The sequence below is a fragment of the Sinocyclocheilus grahami genome, unplaced genomic scaffold (assembly GCF_001515645.1).
Source record: "Sinocyclocheilus grahami isolate Dianchi unplaced genomic scaffold, SAMN03320097.WGS_v1.1 scaffold225.1, whole genome shotgun sequence".
NCBI classification, from domain to species: Eukaryota; Metazoa; Chordata; class Actinopteri; order Cypriniformes; family Cyprinidae; genus Sinocyclocheilus; species Sinocyclocheilus grahami.
In genome coordinates, this window is record NW_015505404.1 from 1,655,992 (window position 1) to 1,676,598 (window position 20,607).

The 20,607-nt window shown below is 36.3% G+C and overlaps 2 protein-coding genes and 1 pseudogene across 4 annotated transcripts in view; all 3 read right to left on the reverse strand.

Annotated features, from left to right (window-relative positions):
• Positions 1-1,590: 1,590 nt before the first annotated feature.
• morf4l1 (mortality factor 4 like 1) lies at positions 1,591-7,929 on the reverse strand. The gene is made up of 12 exons (XM_016287839.1): positions 7,783-7,929; positions 6,285-6,331; positions 5,779-5,846; positions 5,523-5,609; positions 5,249-5,329; positions 5,068-5,093; positions 4,728-4,816; positions 4,518-4,619; positions 2,916-3,004; positions 2,588-2,760; positions 2,193-2,277; positions 1,591-1,953 (listed from the first exon to the last, which is right to left on the reverse strand). The coding sequence occupies exons 1-12, from the start codon at positions 7,820-7,822 to the stop codon at positions 1,869-1,871; spliced, it is 972 nt and encodes a 323-aa protein (XP_016143325.1). The 5' UTR covers positions 7,823-7,929; the 3' UTR covers positions 1,591-1,868.
• Positions 7,930-9,328: 1,399 nt separating this feature from the next.
• LOC107596995 (relaxin-3 receptor 1-like) lies at positions 9,329-10,760 on the reverse strand (annotated as a pseudogene).
• Positions 10,761-14,144: 3,384 nt separating this feature from the next.
• LOC107596961 (E3 SUMO-protein ligase PIAS1-like) overlaps positions 14,145-20,607 on the reverse strand; it is a 34,394-nt gene continuing 27,931 nt past the window's right edge. For 2 of the 3 annotated variants that reach the window (XM_016287837.1, XM_016287836.1), the window contains exons 11-14: positions 17,871-18,051; positions 17,476-17,615; positions 16,754-16,794; positions 14,145-16,570 (exon numbers count right to left, since the gene is read on the reverse strand). In XM_016287837.1, coding sequence (XP_016143323.1) covers positions 16,244-16,570; positions 16,754-16,794; positions 17,476-17,615; positions 17,871-18,051 — 689 coding nt within the window. In that variant the 3' untranslated portion in view covers positions 14,145-16,243. The remainder of the gene's footprint in view (positions 16,571-16,753; positions 16,795-17,475; positions 17,616-17,870; positions 18,052-20,607) is intronic. The other variant, XM_016287838.1, reaches the window with a different exon arrangement.

The following is a 20,607-nucleotide window of genomic DNA, read 5'->3' on the forward strand; positions in this document are numbered from 1 at the left end:
GATAAATGCCTTCAAAACCAGCTCGACAATGAGTGTTTGTTTTGGATACAGCTTCGAGTAATACTGTCAGCAAGCTAGTCCTGTTTGCAAACTTGTCAACACAGTTGCGTCATCAGTGGTTGGTTGGAAGTATGCTTATTTTTTAATTCATCATATGATATAAATAAACATGTATTTATGATATTGCACTTTTTGTGGAAACACCTAGATATATGTGCTACCACGGACCTGTTGTCTATACTTACCAGGTTTTAAAAACATTGCGCTAACAAAATAAAGGCCAGTCATTTTCAGGTTCCAGAGTTATTAATGAAAGTATAAATGATCCATTATAGCGCCACCTAGTGTCTGTAAAAAGTGTGTGTGTGTACTGGTTTATATATCCTGGTGGGGACTTAAACCTGACTACACACAGACTCATGGGGACTCGTGTCATGGTAGGGACCTAAATTGTGGTCCCAAAGGGTACAAAAGCTTATAAATCATACAGAATTAAGTTTTTTGAAAATCTAAAAATGCAGAAAGTTTCCTGTGAGAGGTAGGGCAATAGAATATACGGTCTGTACAGTAGAAAAACCATTACGCCTATGGAGAGCCCCCACAAGGATAGCTGACCAGACTGTGCGTGTGTGCCCAAACAGAAGAAAGATAAGAAACACAAATTGGTGCTTGCACTTCTAATTATGACCCAAGCTTTTTGCAGCTTCTTTACGGAAGAGCCACTTGTGTATGTTATGAATCACATCCTGCGAATCCCATTCTCTTTGTGGTATCATGTAACAGCCCTCTAAACATATTAAAAGGAGATTCATTTCTTTGTTGAAGGACAGAATGACTGAACAATAATACTGATGCTGCTTCTACGTCCAATACATTAAACGCCAGGGTTATGTTCTTTGTGGTAAAGTGTAATTTTATGATGTTTGAGTGGCTCCAGCTCAAGTCTGGGAACTCGCCAAATATAGTAGACAAACCGGTTTCAAAGATGAGCCTCTTGAAAGACCTCATTCATTCCACCCTTTAAATATGTTCTATGTAACAGCAGCTGCCCAAATAGAGCGTATCCATTGCCTTTGCCATTGTTTTTCTCAAAAAGCAGTTCTACAAGTGTTTTAATGGTCACTGCAGTATGTTAGGTGAAGCTGAGCTACACTCAAGCTAGCCAGTGCTGCTGGGTGGTTTCTGAACATTTGCAGTCTGCTGAAAAATTATATTCATCAGTACAGTAACATGCTCTTTTAATTTCATAATATGTTTAAGACAACATACTCAAAAGTTATCAGTGCAAACCTCCCAAATGTATATTAGATTGAAACAAGCAAAGAATTAAAAACAGGCTTGGACTCTTCAAAAGACTAAATTTTCAAATGTGATGGCATCTGCTGCACACCATTGAATTGCTATTGCTACGTAACCTTTACTTTTAACATCAAGATATGAGCCATCGTTAAAGCTATTAAACTTTTTATGCAAATTGGCAAGTCATGTAGTTGAAAAAAAATCCAGCAGAGTCACAGCTGAGAAAAACAATTTATTGACTGACATGTTTGAAGAAAAAAAAAAAAAGGGTAAAAAAAAAACGAACAAATGATGCAGCATTTCAACTATACATGACCAGGTTCTGTTTATCAATAATACATAAACTAAAAAAAAAAATGGATCAATAAAATTAGAGCAATTACCAGCAGCTTTCTGAAGAGATTGAATCCTTATCTGGAATACCAGACATCATCCTTAAAGTACTGAATCAATATTGACTGATGTTGTGGGCACTAAGATCTTCCACAAGACTGATGAATGGATTAAAAAAAAACTTAAATAAAATGAGGATCAGAACGTAGCACGTAACATCCTCACTAGCTTTGCCCTCAGACAGCTTTGCGATGATATTCCGGAGGTGCAACTTCATAGTCGCTTGCACTGAACAACGACGATGAATTCTTCACCAAATACCTAAATTGAGCATAGAAGTCCGTTACTTTCTGCAAGTGATGTATAAAGTTCCATTTTTAAATAAATTTATCTTAAATAGTTTTCATAATCTGCATCGCTTTGGCTTGACATTAGGCCAGCTTCATTGAAAACTAGTATATAAGATCATCATAAAATGTCTTATTACCAACCTGACAGCCTCAGAAGGTTGCTCAAATTCTCAAAACAAATTCAAAATATTAAAACAGATTTCCGCTTACTTTAAAAAATCTTGTAGGTAGCTGAGAAGCAGGGCCAGACTCTTCTCATCCAGAGGTGTGTAGGCCAGCATTGCTCCAATTCTCACTGTCAGAGGACACAAAAGAGGCTATAAACCACCAAATTACTAATAATGTCAATTAAAACATTCTCTGAGATACAGACACTGATTAAAGCCCCCCAGAACTCATTCACGATATTCTCATGATTACATTAAGCTTTGAGGATGTGATTATGGGCATGGATTATTATGCATCCTCCTATAACAATTTTGTAGCATTCAAAGCTCACATTTAACTTTTTTTTTTCTTTTTCTAAAATATCTGAAATTGACTGGTTGTTCTGATTGTGAAGGTACAATTAAGTTTAAAAATATAATTAGCATTTAAGTTCATACCAAAAAGCCTCAGCAGGTGTGGCGCACCGTAGATCTTCGACATGGATGTATCTGGATGGTTTGCTAGGATCTCTGCATACTGCGGCCTCTCAAACTTGTAGAGGAGCTGCGTGCCCAACATGACATTGAAGTACTCGCGGATTCCAGCAACGACCTCATTCACAGCAAATTCCCTGAGAAAAGATCAAGTATCTCTTTAGAAACTCTCTACATCTTATTTGTGAATTTCTACAACAGGGATGATTTACAAAAATGAATCATTTGTACAAAGGTGATTTCAACTAACTGGATAAGAAAACAATTTTTTACATATGGCATACAAACATACTTGTTATCAGAGTTTCCTCTTGATTTCTTGTAAGTTGCATAGTCCTCAAGGACATCATCTACATTCTTTTTTGCAGGCAAGTGAAAAAGCTAAACAAAAAAAAAAGAAATAAAACCACAAATATTTTCACAATGCACATTAAGGCATGTTCACACCGTGTCAGAATTAGCATAATTACAAGATTCCGCCTAAATAGTTAATGTCTTCATAGAACTCATAATTACAACTTTTAAACTACTTTCAACTACTGTTGAAACTTCCATCAATGTAGTTCAGTAGTTACCTTTGTAATATTTCTGTTCACTAATGCACAAAACTAATGACTAATGTTAATGTCTGAATAATGCAGTAATCTAAAAAAAATAAACAATAGACCAAAATGTGACTAGCACATAGTTAAATACATCTAATGTCCTACTAAATAAACTGTTTCTTAATAACCCATTTGCATAACAAATGCTTCCCTGCTGGATAGTAGTTTTGTCTACTGATTGCTCAAGTTACAAATTCATTTTATTTTAAAGATTTATTTTTGCATTTCTTGCCTTTATTATATATACAGTGGAGAGCATACAGAAAGCGAAATGGGACAGAATCAGGAAAGCAGGCCAGGCTCAGAAAACAGCTCAGAGTAGAACGTCACAGATTGTCATCTAGCAATTACACTAATTACACCATAGTGTGAACTAGGGCTGCACGATAAATCGAATGCGATTGTCATGAGTATCTTTCAGTGAAGCATGGTTCTGTGATCAGCAGTAAATCTCCATCCAAAGGCCAGAGGGCACTCTCGCGCTGAAACTCCAAATACGCCTCGCAGAAGAAACCCAGGAAATGCCTATAGCGGTAGCTGGATAAACAGAAGATTTAACTGCTTTTATTGATTCAACGTGACTAATAAACACACGATTATGACAATATATCGTTTATCCGAGTTATTATTATAATAATTTTCATTAAAATAAAGTATATTTATAATGCAACGCCTTTATCACTGCTTAGAATACTATGAAATATGTTGCATGCATAATTCTGTATAAGAAGCCACATCATCTCACAGAAGGATTTATTTCAAACACTCGACTGACGTTATGAAGTGAGTTTTGAGTAAAAATATGTTATTAAATGTGGTATATTAGGGTTAGGACTAGGGTTAGGACCTAACCATAGTTCACTGAGAAGCTATGCAAACTGCTGTCATTATCACGAATTATTTCTTCGATTTTATAATCGCGCAATAAAATCGTCTGCGACTTTTTTGCATAACTTGTCAGTGAACTACGGCTATGTGTAGTAAATGCTGCTCCATCTGAAAGCACGTGATGATTTACTGCTGATTACAGAACCGGCTTTGCTAACAAAATGCGCATGACAATCGCATTCGATTAATTGTGCAGCCCTAGTGTGAACAAAGCATAGTAATTCAAAACTCAAAATGTAATTGTACGACCAATTTACGCAGATATCCAGGAAACTTTCTGCAAATGTGCAATTGGAAAAATTGTTCATCATATAATTATGTCCAGTTGCTGCTTTAGACAGCATTCTGTAGTTTATGCTGCAATAAAGTTGAATGAAGCATGTGAGGATGTTTGTTGTTACCTGCTTCTGTCTAGTGATCAGGTCCCAGTCATCTACCAACCACGGTTTTAACTCTTCGGGAATTTTTACCTTCACTTCTACTCTGTTAATGAAAGTCTCCTCCTGCATTCAAAACCAGTTTGGGAGTCAAAACCAGCCTCACTTTTAACTTCTGTTAAAACACCAACTCAAAGAGACTGAATAATTAAAACAGGCTTTGAACTGACATACACTCTCCACAGTTGGGTCAACACGTGCCCTCTTCTTGCGTGGGGGGTGAGGCATGTCCCCAGTGCTAGTGCCCTCTCCAGCCCCTGGTGCTGAGAAGCAAACAAGACAAGCGATTGTTATCAGTTAATAATCATCAATAACTCCAAACCACATAATGTACAATAAATGTATGAATTTTATTGCATCTGCAACTACTTAAACGTTCTGACAAATACAAAAAAAAAACTACATGTGAAACTCTTTAAATGGTTATTAAAATACATCTATACTCAGAAGTTTCAATCAAACTGCTTTGGCAGGTCAAAATACATCAGTATTTGCATAGGAAATAGGAACTTACTCTTTTGCTTGTTCTTCTTTGTTTTTCTAGTGACATGAATAGAAAGCATGTGGTTAAATATGCACCAGTAAACATGAGTTTGCAGTTTTGACAGTTCATTTAAAAAAAATCTAAATGAGGCAAGAAGCAGAGTTCATTTGAGGGCACTTCAAACAGTAAAAGCTGACAAAGTAACACTCACACATCTACATTTTTTTGCTGCACAGCAGCGATTTTCTTGCTCGGTGCGACACCCCTCATCCTTCCCTCAACATAATGGTCTCTGAAAAACAATATTTTGCATTAAACCTTTTCTCATCGAAAGATAAACATGCATCACAGATTGCATAAACCATTTCTTGATCCACTAGAATAACAAAAAATAATAGGGACATAGAAGCGTTATGTGCATTAATTAATTGATTTCTTTGAAAGATCTGTTTTATGTCACTTGTTGTTTCTAAACTATTACTCACTGGTTTGCCTTCTGAAGCTCTTTCTGTTTCTGCAGGTTACTGTCCACATATTTGAGCACACGGCTTTCAGGAACCCATTCGTCCCAGCTAGAAACACATTGTATACACATTCTTAGAATTAGGTGACCAAATCACATGGTAATTGGCTGAAACTACATTAACCATTTGAACTTATATAACATAGATTTTAAATGTGTCCTAACTACCACTGAATTTTCATCCATTCAAACCAGCATCTTGAATACATAAGACTTACTTTTTATTCCATCCACTGTAATGAATAAAGTATTTCACTTGTTTGTCCTTGATATTGATTCTTACACACTGTGAGGAAAGACAAAATACGTATAAACATCCAAATCATCGTTCAGAAGACGACGGTTCGAAAATTCTAAGATAACTAATACAATTTAAATCATGTTGAACATTAAAATACAACACAACCAGGGAGGAAGAAAACAGCCAATTCACATGAAAATAAATGAGGATGACAAAACATCTTAAGCTCTGAGATTAAAAAGCAAAAAATAAATAAATAAAAAAAATTTTTAAAAAAAGGTTAAATGGCTGCTGTGCCTACTTTATTCAACTTAATACAGAAAACAAAATCAAAGGCATAAATCCTTATCTACAAAACCACTACATCAAACACTTGGACTACATTTACACTAAAAACGGAAATTTCCTACATGTTACTGCTACCAAAAAATATCAAACAGGCTTTTGAAGGATTTTCAAGGCATGGATGATTCAGACAGATACCTTAGCTTCGTATAGCAATGGCCCATGAAAGCACAGCACTCGTTCACCTGAAATACATCAGAAACATTAATGTGTAATGACCTCCACAGCTAGGCAAATAAAGAAAGTATTTAATTATATGAAACCGTGTATAAGCACATGATCACAGAGGTGTCAAGTAACGAAGTACAAATACTTCGTTACCTTACTTAAGTAGAAATTTTGGGTATCTATACTTTACTGGAGTAATAGTCATTATGGCCTTTAGAAAAATGTTTTTTTGAGGAGGTGGGGTAGTGCACAATAGGCCCCTGTGGCGCGGCCTAAGCTTTTGTCCTTAATGGCATTTTTTTCCTTACATTACTTTTACTTTTATACTTTAAGTAGTTTTGAAACCAGTACTTTTGCACTTTTACTTGAGTAAAAAGCTTGAGTTGATACTTCAACTTCTACAGAAGTCTTTTTAAACCCTAGTATCTATACTTCTACCTGAGTAATGAATGTGAATACTTTTGACACCAGTGCATGATCATATATGTTTATTGTGTATATTTTTAGCAAATACATACAAAAGTCATAACACACAAAATAAATGTATTTAAAAATACATTCATATAAGTGTTTATCGTAATTTTCCAATTTCTGCCTGCTTAATTCAAATCGAAACATAATTTGCATATCTATTAAATAATACCAAATGAAGTCTTGGCTTAAAATGGTTCTGCAAGTTTTAATAAAATGCTATTTATTCAACTAAACAGGTTTTGTGTGCGTGTATGCATAAAATGTCTTACAACCTAGTTTGATTTGTTAACATTTTAGCTATTAAACTCGCGCCCCTATCAGTCAAATCCTCGGTTATCTCTCCGTGTTTATTATCAGCTCATTAAATAGATATAAATTTCGATTAATTAAAAATCGAAAGACACGACCATTTGTTCAATGAATCAATTGTTGAATCGAACTAATCATTTAAGTTAGACGGTCACTGTACCATATTCAAACAGACTCGATTCCGAACAACGCTTCGTTCAGTAACCGGACCTTTCAAGTGGTTGTTTAATGAGTTGAAGCCTCTATCGTCTCATTAGCTACATAATTTAAAACAGCTCTAAACTGACATTCCTAGCATTATGTTATGAATGGCAATATACAACCACTCCCTCCAGGACTTCAGTGCAATAACGGGAGCTTCCTGTAAACAAGGCCTGCTACAAGCTAATGGGCTACATTGACAACAGCCAATGTTTTGTTTCAGAAACACGCAGCTGTGTGCATGTATAAAGACTGCTACATATAACAGTCGTGCATGCGCTTGACTGCTGATAAACAAATCTGCACAATTCATAGAAAGCAGTTAGCATTGCTCGGCTAAAACTGCTTTTCTATACACATCTTGTGTACACGCGCCATTGTGCGGTGGCAGCGCCCGCTTCCTTTGCGCGGCTGAATGAGAGGATACGCCGAACAACTGAGGACTCCGTTAGAGGAGACAAAGCTTTCCTATAGCGAATCTTACCTTCTTGAAATTTAGGTTTAGGGTCCTGTTTAGGCGCCATTCACAGATTAAACAATAAAAATAGCTGGAAAATCAAATCCAGGCATTGCCAGCTCCGATTTAATTCACACAGGGTGAAGGCGCCGCGCTGCGTTTCTATGACGCATTTCTTTGGCGCCTCTGTCAGGTGACTCCCATAAACACTATTTAACCAGCAGACCTTGTCAGAGCCGTATTACATTTTAAGTAGTACAGGTACATCTCAATAAATTAGAATGTCGTGGAAAAGTTCATTTATTTCAGTAATTCAACTCAAATTGTGAAACTCGTGTATTAAATAAATTCAATGCACACAGACTGAAGTAGTTTGAGTCTTTGGTTCTTTTAATTGTGATGATTTTGGCTCACATTTAACAAAAACCCACCAATTCACTATCTCAACAAATTAGAATACTTCATGAGACCAATAAAAAAAATTCTCTATGGGGTTCAGGTCTGGTGAGTTTGCTGGCCAGTCAAGCACACCAACACCATGGTCATTTAACCAGCTTTTGGTGCTTTTGGCAGTGTGGGCAGGTGCCAAATCCTGCTGGAAAATGAAATCAGCATCTTCAAAAAGCATGAAGGTAGCCTAGTGAACCAAACTGAGAGACCATTTTGAAGGCTCAGGAAACCTTTGTAGGTGTTTTGAGTTGATTAGCTGATTGGCATGTCACCATATTCTAATTTGTTGAGATAGTGAATTGGTGGGTTTTTGTTAAATGTGAGCCAAAATCATCACAATTAAAAGAACCAAAGACTTAAACTACTTCAGTCTGTGTGCATTGAATTTATTTAATACACTAGTTTCACAATTTGAGTTGAATTACTGAAATAAATGAACTTTTCCACGACATTCTAATTTATTGAGATGCACCTGTATGTATTCATATTTTTCGGATAGTTATTTGTGTGTTGAGTCACATCTCTTACAGTCTTACATGTGCAATGTAAAATATAAATGTTCACAGTTGTGAGAAATAATTTTTTATTGTAGGCTATATTTTTTGTCATTATATATATATATATATATATATATATATATATATACAAGTTTTTTTAGGTTGTAAAAAAAATGGGCATGAGTGCTCAAGTGTCTGCATGTGGTGCAAGGATTTTAGATTATTACAATATTATTTAAACAGTTTAAATTAAATTAACTATTAAAATATCTCTTTGAATTTAGTTAATAGGCCCACAGTTCATCAATATGCTCCATTTTATCTGATGGTCCTTCAACAAAACAGTCTTATATAGATTTATAATTATAAGACATTCGGCATTCATTTAAATGCCCTGTGCTGTTCTCTCATATACAGCGGGTAAAATAAGTATTGAACACGTAACCATTTTTCTCAGTAAAAATATTTCTAAAGGTGCAGAACTGAATTTCTGAACTTATTTGTTTTGTTTTGTTTGTATGTATGGATTACTTGGGCTGTTACTGGCATCTGGTGAAAACTTCATGTCAACAGCACCTTTAGAAATATATTTACTGAGAAAAATGGTGACGTGTTCAGTACTTCTTTTACCCGCTGTATGTAGCAGAAACTATATGGTCAGAAGTGGACTACATCAATAATGATTTATTCATATTATGTCAGCCTTATTCACAACTGGGGATATGCTTATGTTTTACAATATTTTTGAGAAGACAAGTCTGTTGTTGTTTTAATAGTCATTTTCAAACATGCATACATTTGTTTAATTTTTACAAATTACAGAAAGACCCATAATGACCCATAATTTTCAGCTTAGTCTTTAATATTACTCAATAAATTCTTTCTCTCTAAAGAATAATTATTGATGCAACTAAATGTAGGCTAATGTATTATTGGTAGTAGCTAGTAGTAATAATAATACATCGTTTTATAATAAATTGTGTCAAAAAAGAGAGAAAATATATACATAGATATTCTATATACATATTTTGCATATAAATGATTATTTTCTCATTTTAATATCGTTGCATTGGTTCATGCATGCCTTCCAGATTTCTGAAAAGACCTCTTTAATACCCAAGGGGCAATATTTGACAAACTATTTTTCAGTTTCTTTCTCAAAGCCCTTCTCGTAAGACAATATATAAACGGATTTTAGCAACTATTAGTATGAGCTAAGCAAGCAGTCACGGGGAACACACAAGTATGGACAATATAATACGCCTCATCCCAGTGAATCACGTTCAACTTTACCAAAACACCCCAAAATGTAATTGCGTGGTTCGGCATCCAGCAAAGAAAAAAGGAAAGAACCACAACTGTGATAGATTTGGTGACATGAAAAATGTTATTCAGATTTCGCGTTCTCACAAATCTCAGAAGCAGCAAATAGGACACGGAAAGGATCAACATGGGCAAAACAAAAGCAACCAGGATTTTTTGCAAATGATAAAAGGCAAGCCAATAAACTTCAGTAAGCAGAGCTTCTCTGCAGCCACGTTGGTCACAGTGGAGAAAATAGACGTTGGCGCGGTGGCGACGGTAGCAAAGACCCACAAAAATGCGCAAACCCATTTGACAGAGCAGGAGGTTCACGGAGCAGTATCGAGTGATGCTCATAGCAGTGAGGAAGAAGACGCTGGCGTACATATTCATCACAGTGACCGACAGTATGATCTTGCACATGGCGTCTCCAAACGGCCAGCTGAAATCCAGAGCGGTATCCACCGACCAAAACGGCAACGTCAGGACGAACTGGAGGTCTGTGACAGCTAAATTAATGATGAACACATTAATGGTGGTGCTCTGTCTGCAATGTTTCACTCTCATGATGAAAATGACTAGCGAATTCCCAACTAAGCCTATTGCGCACTCGAGAATGTACACCACTGAGACCATGATCCTTAGAACCGGGCTCCTGTCCGCGGTCACGTCTATGTCCTCCAGATTTCCAAATGTGGCATGACCCCGAGGGGTTCGGTTAAACACCCTGCTGCTGCTGTTGAAAGGGTCACCCATGGTTAAGCATCCAATAGCGCGTTCCAGCTGCGCTCTGCCAGCGTTCAGCTGTGTCGAAGAGGTTTTCTCAGCGGTTAGCCCACCAGCCGTGCGCTTCTTCTTCTACTAATATATATCCATAGAAACACACGTTTTGGTATTACCCGCCCTTGCAGAGCAAAGTTTGGTTGGAGAGTTTTGACATGTATGTCAGCTGGTGGGAATTGTAGGGGGTTAAACCCTTGGGAATGTGAGAGGGGATTTAAGTACGTCTTTATATGCATAAGTAGGTCTGACTATATCTGCGTTTCAAGTGGGGTTCCAAAACATTTCAATGATCACAAAAGTTAGATTACAAGCTTCTCGAGCACATTCACAGTATCATCATTCGATGAAGCACGTGAACTTCTTTTTACTAGATTATACATAGACAGCACAAATATAACACAAAAACTGTCTAAAAAGCTACTGCGTTTATTCGTTACCTAAACTCGGATGAACCTCAACAGAAAGTAATCCTATATAGAAATAAAAGAATATCACAGAAAAATACGCTATTGTTAAAAAAAAAAAACTCTAACGCAATGCACTACAAAATTCAAATTACAGGTAAAACATCTGCCCTATTTTTACGGATTTTTTACAGTAGGGTTTCTCAACTCTGGTCCTAGAGGTCCACTTTCCTGCAGTTTAGCTCCAGCTCTAATCAAACACACCTGAACAAGCTCATCAAGGGCTTCAGGATCTCTAGAGTTTGACCAAGGTTGGAGCTAAACTCTGCAGGAAAGTGGCCCTCGAGGGCCAGAGTTGAGAACCCCTGTTTAGTGTATATATCTTTAATTTAAAAGTTTAATTGAAAATAAAAATCTATGATTTAACCTTGTATGGTTTTAACAATATTCCCATATTCATTTGAAAGTGGTTTAGAAATCTATAACTAGTCCATAAACTTTTCATAAAACATCAAATATATTTCTATATATTTAATAAAGAAATATATAAACATTAATTTAATTATTATTAATAATTAAATATATGAATATTATAAAAATATTATATGAATACATAATATATAAATATAGCATAAAAAGTGTTTGTGCTTACTATAGTTGTAGATTTTGTGCGTTCATTTGTGATGAACAATTACTCATAATAAATAAAGCTGCAAGCAGCAATTAAGGGGCCAAGCAGAGCAGAGCAGAGCAGAAGCAAACAAGGCAGCAAGCATCAGACCAACTGTAGCAATGAGTAATTGAAGCCATTTTAAGATAATTTTATTCAAAATGGCTGAAAAATCATAAAAACAACCACTAGTAATGTGATTTAATGGCTTATCACTTTTGACCAATAGGTGGCGCTGTTATCAAATCAATGTGGTGTGTTCTGTGTGAGGTGACAATGGCACATACAAAGTTTGGTGCCAATATTCCAAAGCTTTGCAGAGATACAGCCTCAGACGTTGTCTGGCATAATGCCTCCAAAACGACTTTGTCTATCAACACGAAATCCATAACTTTTTGTCAGCACAGTCTGAATATGAGCTGACTCAATTTCAGTGAAAATTAGACAAACGGTCTAGGAGGAGTTAAAGAAAAAGAAGCAGGTTTTGAACAAAAATCAAAACAGCGGACAGGAAGTTCAGCCGACTATGGTATAATTAGTATCTATGTTGTTGGCATAAGCCAAGGAATGTTTTGAGACCAGTTTCATTACAATAGGCTAATGCAATCAAAAGTTATTTGAATTTTGGGAAATTTCATTATTAATGGTTAATGAATGGTTTATCACGTTTGACCAATAAGTGGCGCTGTAACCAAATTGATGTGGCGTGGTCAGTGTAAGGTGACAATGGCACAAGTTCGGTGTCAATATGTCAAAGTTTTGCAGAGATACAGCTTCAGATGCAATTTGGCATCATTCCAGCAAATTCGGTGATGCGTTAAAACAATAACCTTTTGTGTACTATCAACACAAAATCCTTCACTTTTTGCCAGCATGGTCTGAAGATGATCGGAGTCAAATTTGGTGAAAATTGGACCAACGGTCTAGGAGGAGTTAGAAAAATTAGGTTTTCAACAAAATGGTGGACAGGAAGTTCGGCTGACTATGGCAAAATTGGTATCTATGTTCTCGGCATGACCCGAAGAATATATTGAGAATATAAAGTTTCATTACAATAGGCCAATTTATTCAAACGTTATCATTTTTTAAATTTAATTATAACTTTTGACCACAAGGTGGCACTGCTCTGAAACTTCTTCAGTACCATCAGGGCATGGTGCCGAAGACACATGTCAAGTTTCGTAATGATATACCAAATGCATTCGTAAAATATAACATTTTACAACAAAATCCAAAATGGCTGACATGGGAAAATTGGGTATGGTTCGACTCGGCATGCTGCACAAAATCTAAAGAGACCATTTTTGTGACCAGTTTGTGCCAAACCATTCAGAAGTTATTAGCAAAAATAGCCATTTTTCATATCTCCTGACCACTAGGTGGCACTGCACCGAAATTGTGCAGATAGCCTCAGGTTATGGTTATTATAACACACACCAAGTTTGGTCTCAATACCGTTGTGGAGATATAGCCTCACATCCATTTTTGCGTGCTCTTTGTCGAATTCGTTCATGTGTTATTTGAGAACGGTTTAACGATGAACTTGAATTCTAGAACTTTTTGCCAGCATGGTCTGAAGATAATCTGAGCCAAATTTGGTGAAAATCAGACAAACCATCTAGGATGGGTTTTAAAAAATGAGGTTTATCAAACTATTAATTAATTAATTCAGAAGAATCTTGACCTTACAAATTTTAAATTTTGCCATGAGCCAAGGATTCAGAAGAAAACAATTTTTTCTTCTAGACCTTATGGTTCAAAAGTTATTAGCATAAATATGAGTGAAACTTTGGACAAGTGGTTTGAGTTAGAGACACCAAATTTGCTGTGGTTAATGATGAGACTGTCCTCTATCAGTGTACCAAATTTCATAACTTTCCTGCCATAGACTAGAGCGGAAGAAAGAGGCGGCGACGGCCAACGGATACAATAGGTGCCTACGCACCTTCGGTGCTAATAAATATGAAATGAATAAAGATAATCTACCGATTTAAATAATACCAGCTTTTCGCAAATCAAATCAAAAACCCCAAGTGAAAAGTCATTTTATAAAATGTTGTCCTTTTTTTAAACATAGGTTACTTTTCATTTCTGTGTGATAGTGATTTAGCACCTGCAATGTATTTCTAAGTTTAAAATAATAATAATTCACCCAATGCACAACTAAGAAATAACCTTTTTTTTCTCATTGTTAGAGTTGGTTTCATTACACCCTGAAAAAAAAGCATAGAAAGTAACCTTCTTTCTGCAACCAGGTCAAACAAAAAGACCAAAATACAGATAGGACAGAAATAGAAAAGATTTTAATGTATTTGTTTTATTACAGCTAAACCGCTATCTACATAAACAAGTAACATTCATTAAGTAAACAATGTATCCCAATTCAAATAATAAATAATTAATATATTTTGTACAAACTGGTATTGGTTTCCTGTACATAATGATTTCTCTCATAGCGTACCATACTGTAAGAGAAGAACTTAAGGCAGAGAGTTCATACTTGCCAGTTACTGGTACAGCTATAACAGACTGACTGTCTAGTGGTATATTTCAAGGACATAGCGGATCAGTGGGCACATGAAATGTATGATTTCAGTGCAATGTCGAATGGGAGATTTGTGTAGAATGACGGCGGTCTCAATTTTGTGTGCTATCAAGTAACTCAGTGCAAAGGTAAAAATATATAAATTAAACAAGCATGGGTTCATCAATCCAATTGTTAATTTGCAAATCACTCATTTAGAAAGACAAAAATCACTCATTTAGAAAGTTTAGTGGACTCTTTTGTGTACTGGCTGTCATCAAGAGATTAAAAGTGTGCCAACATTCATCCAGGCCTAAAATTAGCTGTTCCACAACCTTTTTTTTTAATGCACGAGAATCAATGACAAACAGATGTCACATTACAATGCAGCTAGAGGATGTGCACACAGAGCTGGCTTTTATCCTGTTTAATTTCAACCAAAGTTGAATGTGACACAGCAAGTATGATTGTGGAATTAGTGCCTCAGATGTCTCATATAGTACAAATATGAGAGAAAGAGAGACAAGGACACGTAATTAGCTACTTGTACAATGCAAAGCAAGTGTTAAGAGCTCTTGAAATAATTACGAAATAAATGCATGAAAGTAATGCGTGATCAAACAAATAGTACAAATATAATATATAGATAAAATAAATAAATTCAATTTTAAACAGACGAAAGCAGACAGCACAGATTATGTTGCAATAAGGTCACCTTCCAAGCACACTTTGAAAATCTATCAATTGTAGCCCACCTGAAGCCCAAACCACATAGACCTCGAGAAAATGACATTTCATACATGGCGTTCTCGACATTTAAAATGGAATAACGACACCAAATGGAAATGGCAAGTGCGTTTAGCCATTTTTACACAAAGCTGTCAACTGGTGTTCGATAGCTGGAATCTTGGGACCAAATTGGGATCCTACGGTCTGCTGGCGAGGGATATTACACTTCTGTAAGGTTCCTGTCTTGAGGAAATAATTAACATCTGCACTACGGCTACTGCAACATCGTTCTGGTTAATTTTCTGTCATATCTGCAACAAATTAAATGAGGTATGCTATAGCGTCTGATACCCTCAGCGCTGTTTTTGCGAACCACACCTCATCTTTTGAGGTTTAGTTCAGACAAACAACATCAAAAAAGTACAAGAGTTTACCTCGGGTACTAACCAGCAAATCTGGGCACTGAAACCAAACTCCACTTCTTACATACTTAATGTGGTGATGGATGAGAAAGAATGTGCAACTGGAATAAGTGACCTCTGTCGAACTCTTCAAGCATGTCGTGGCTAGATTCTGTATTGGCATAAGGGAATGCTTCTGTACAGCATACATCCTACATAACTTAAAAGCAATAATAAATTACCTGCACAGGATAATGGCATTAAATAACTTGATGTTCCCTCGCTGATCAAACAATGGCTGAGGGAAAGAGTCTTCGAAAATAAAATGATAACGATAACTGCCATTCTATTACTTTGACTGAAATAATTATTTGAAGTGAAATAAAATAGCAAAAAGTATAAAAGGTACAGAATAAGATAATCAAGGAACAACATACAGAGCAGTGAAAAACATCTTCAGTATCCATGGAGAAAATACCAACTGAAGTCACTCACTGGGTAGGCAGCGTCCTATTGTTTATATACAAAAGTAAAACTGAAAATAGATTTTTCTTCTCTGTACACAGCAATTTTATTCTTCTCTTTACAAAAGTCTTTGTTCTCTTTTTTTTTCTCCCCACCTTCCATTCTATTCACATCTAAATCCGACCACGAGTGCACAAAGCTCCTTCCGCGTCCTCCTGTTGTTTGTGATAAAGGCTTGTCTGATTGCGGGACCCCCGGCGTGGTCAGTCCAGTGAAATGACGTCGGGGATGGAGCCGTATATTACGGATGCAGCGGCGGCGGCAGCATCGGAGCGCGAGCGGGACACGTTGCTGTGTGGGTGGCTGTCTCTCAGACTGCTGGAGGACACCAGACTGCTGCTGCTTCCGCTGCTGCTGCCCCCGCTGCCATTGGCTGGCACTAGCGAGCTGCTCGCCGGCGTCCCCGACTGCTCCAGGAAGAGCTGAGAGGAACCGTAGGGCATGAAGCGGTTCAGCAGCAGCTCGTGGTCTTCTGACGCTGACGCAGAAGACGAGGCTGCTGCGGCAGCGGCCATGACCATGTTATAATGCTGTGGAGAAGTAGAGATGAACAACTTAAGGCTATGCTGATGTTTAATTAAAAATGTTATCTCTCAGTCAGATATAGGCCCTAGTGCATCTAATCCATCTAGTTTGCCACCAGATGTGGTTAAACAGACGTTTGTTTGAGCACAATGCTGCCCTCTAGCTGCTGTATCAGAGGGTGAACCTACCTGGTGATTGTCCCCTTGTAAAAATGAGAAGAAATTCAGATCTGCAGAACAAGAAAAGAAGTTGTTTGGCATACATTTTTTTACGAAATATTTTGACATTTTTAATTACAACAAATTTTCAAAATCCTTTAACTTTGAAATCCTAGATTGAATATACAAAATTACATGAACAAATAATATGTTTAAATTATGCAAAGCAAATTATGGATTATACTCAGCGACAACTACACTATCCTTCAAAAGTTTGGGGTAAAGAAATAAATACACACTTTTATTTAGCAAGCATGCATTAAATTGATCAAAAGTGGAAGTAAAGCCTTTCCAAAAACTTTCCAAAAGATTTCCATTTCAAATACATGCTATTCTTCTGAACTTTCTATTAAAAGAATCCTGAAAAAAAATGGTTTCACAATAATATTAAGCAGTCAACTGTTTTCAACACTGATAATAAGAACTGTTTTTCGAGCACCAAATCAGCAAATTAGAATGATTTCTGCCATCACAGAAATATATTCCATCTTAAAGTATATTAAAATAGTAATACTATTTCAAAATACTGTTTTTACTGTATTTGTGATTTTAAAAAGCAGCCTTGCAAGAATTTTCAATTCAAATTCTTTCAAAATGTTACAGACCCCAAAACTTTTGACTGGTAGTGACAACGCAGGCAAATCAGCACGAACAATACATAAAATATTTTATTATTGAAATGATGACAGTACCTGAGAGCTCACTGGGTGTGTGGTAATAGTGATGGTAGTCCTGGATGAGAGGAGGAGGGGGAGGGATGTAGTTTGTCTCCATTGCTGGCATGCTGGGAGCTCGTGCCAGTGGAGATGCCTGATGATGCAGATTTAACACTCTGCAGCAAAATATAACAAAATTAGGAAAACTAGTCAGATATTAAAATAATATTTTAAGTAACAAATACAATGGCTCCAAATATTATCAAAACAATTATAAACCCACACTTGAACAAAATATAAATCAAACTGCCATTTATAATAATCCATTCACAAATATTACTTTTTAAAGCATTTTACAAAAACATTTGTTGGGTTTTAAATGTTAAAACACTAGATATACTGTTCAAAATAAATGAAAAATAAATTCTCACCCTTTGTTGACAGGAGGGGAGGTTGGTGATAGAGATGGACAGGCTCTTTTAGGTGAAGGCTCGTCATTATCTTCCTCATCTGAGGAGCTGTCCAGTGTCAGGTCAATCACCTCCACTTTCTTACTGCTACTGCTGTGGGACGAACGGTTTCTGTGGTCTGACATAACTGACCGACACGAGTCTTCAAGAGAGAAGCATAAAAAACAGACCTCCTTGAATTACCATGTACTTACTATGTTTAATACTGTACCGTGCAAATTAGGGGTGTAACGATACACGTATCTGTATTGAACCGTTCTGTACGAGGCTTTCGGTTCGGTACGCATTACAAACAGAACGATTCGATCCGTTGGACTAGTCCCATTACGTTTGGAAAATAAAAAAGAGCTTAAAGTGTGTGAAATATAATGTTCTCAGTGCCACTGCAACGTGCTGTCTGCTCAGTGGCGTAACGTTAGCAGACGGGCACGCAGTACACGCATTGTGAAAGGTCCCGCGATAACCTGCCCTCGCTGGGTTGCGTCAAAAGACGATGATCTTGTATCGACGATAGCCAGAGATAGTCAAAAACATCAATTGTTGGCAATATTAAGATATTTGGCATTTCCAATTAATGTAGGCCTGTTATGTTCTTATTTTTATTAACGGTATCAATACTTATCGACGGTACACCTTCTTTGATAAAGATAGAAAACATTTTCGATATAGCGCATAATATAGGCACGTGCTATGAGTGACGCAGACAGCACACACAAACACGAACACAAGCTGAATTGAGTGCTGTGCCTGCCTGTGATGAGGGGATTGTGATTTTTTTTTTTTATATAAGTCAAATTTAAAAAACATTTGCATTTGAATGCAAAAATAGTACAATCAAATGTTAGGTGTGCTTCAGGTAGCGTCATCAGTGGAGCACGAGATGCGGTGATGTAAGTGACGCTGTTGCATTTTAATGTTTTGTAGTCTAGCCCACGAGACGTGCTGCTGCTGCGTTATTCATTCAAAATATTAGAGAAATATAGTAGCTCAATGCTTAGAAAATGTTGATTAGGTTAAAACTGAAACCAAGCCATTTTTTCACAGACAAATATGACTGCTGCACTTGCATCTCACCATGCAAAGTTAAAACAGTTTAAACTTTTAGAAAACATGTCACAAATTTGTGGAGGTTTATTCCTTTTCACTGCGTCTCATATGTTTTTAAAGACAATCTGTGTGATGGGCGATTCAGCTCTTTGTATTAATCAATGCATAAATACATGATACTGTTCTGTACATAATTGTTTATGCAATTTACGAAATTATATTTGATTTATATGAGTTAATTTAGACGTAATGGACGTTTTTTTATAGACAGTTATTCCCTTGCATTGACAATTTAATGCGCTGCATTATTTTGCTCATTGCTCATCCTGTGGCCTTGGGAAACAAGCCAAAAGTTTCCTTAAGACCTATTTAATCTGCATATAAAACATTACAAATGAGATATTTGTTTAATTTTTATTTTGTGTTTGACTTTTGAAACAAAAAATATTTGTTGTTTGTCTCAATGAATTGGGTTAATTTAAAAATACAGTGGTTAAAATGTAAAAATTTTTTCTATTGCTCTTTGTTTTAAAAAAGGTTATAAAAAATTTCAATAATTATCAATATCGAAAGATATGAAACATTATATCGTTGATACATTTTTTTAGCTATATCGCCCAGCCCTTAATGCCTATTATGAAGTTACTTTTATGCTGCGAGGATAACAAAAGACTAGGCTATTTACTCCTCAATTACCGTATTGACCCGAATATAAGAATGTTTTTTCTTGGAAATACATCTGAAAAAACATGGTCATCTTATATTCAGGGTCTAGACTTTGACATGTCAATAATACACCCACAACAATAGGTGGCGCCAAATACGCATAAAACGAGTGTGCCATGAAAAACAAGTCAGAAAACACAACGACAAATCAGACAAACCGGAAGAGGTAGATATAGTTTGAGACAGCGCCATTGGTTTGGGATTACTCACCGCTGACTGGACGAGACATCTGTCAATCAACGTATACAGGAAGAACAGCAGAGTCGTGGTAGAAAGTTCGGAGATGGTATTAAAGTAGCTCAGTTTAAATGTATTGTATGAATTGCCCTTACTATGGAATAAAAATACGGGGTGTCTATTTAGATTTAGATAAAAGTGGCCATAAAACATCAGCTCCAGTGGCGCAGATGGATAAACGCTTGACCTTGGCTTTTTAACACGATCGACCCGGGTTCGATCCCACCTTTTGCCGAACTTTTTTCTCCCTTTTCAAATCTCGTATTAGCAATGGATTCTATTTACACTATGTGAAAATAGCAGTATTTTTCTTTAGCAATATGCTATTTACACTAAGTGCAAATACCTAGTTACACTATGTTAAAATAGCAGGATTTCTACTATCAAGTATACTACTTGTTGCAAATAGTGGCAATTATCTGCTCTTCAGTATTGTAGTACATTATAAAACAGTATGCAATAATAACGTATTGAGTATAAATTATAAATTTTAATTATAACATGGATGCCACCTTATTGGTACAATAAAGCCCTCCCTACACCTACCCTAACCGATACTTTATTTTACATTTTTTGATTATTTCCTTAATTTTTATTGAAAATAAATGCCTTTGAGATTTGAAAAGTGAGAAAAAAAAGTTCGGCAAAAGGTGGAATCGAACCCGGGTCGATCGCGTCAAAATGCCAA

Coding starts and splice junctions, on each gene's coding strand:
- morf4l1 (XM_016287839.1), bottom strand. CDS start 7,822: ATGGCGCCTAAACAGGACCCTAAACCTAAATTTCAAGAAG. Junction 5,847..6,284: donor CATTGCTATACGAAGCTAAG/GTATCTGTCTGA, acceptor CTTTCCTCACAG/TGTGTAAGAATCAATATCAA. Junction 2,761..2,915: donor AGAGGAAACTCTGATAACAA/GTATGTTTGTAT, acceptor ATCTTTTCTCAG/GGAATTTGCTGTGAATGAGG.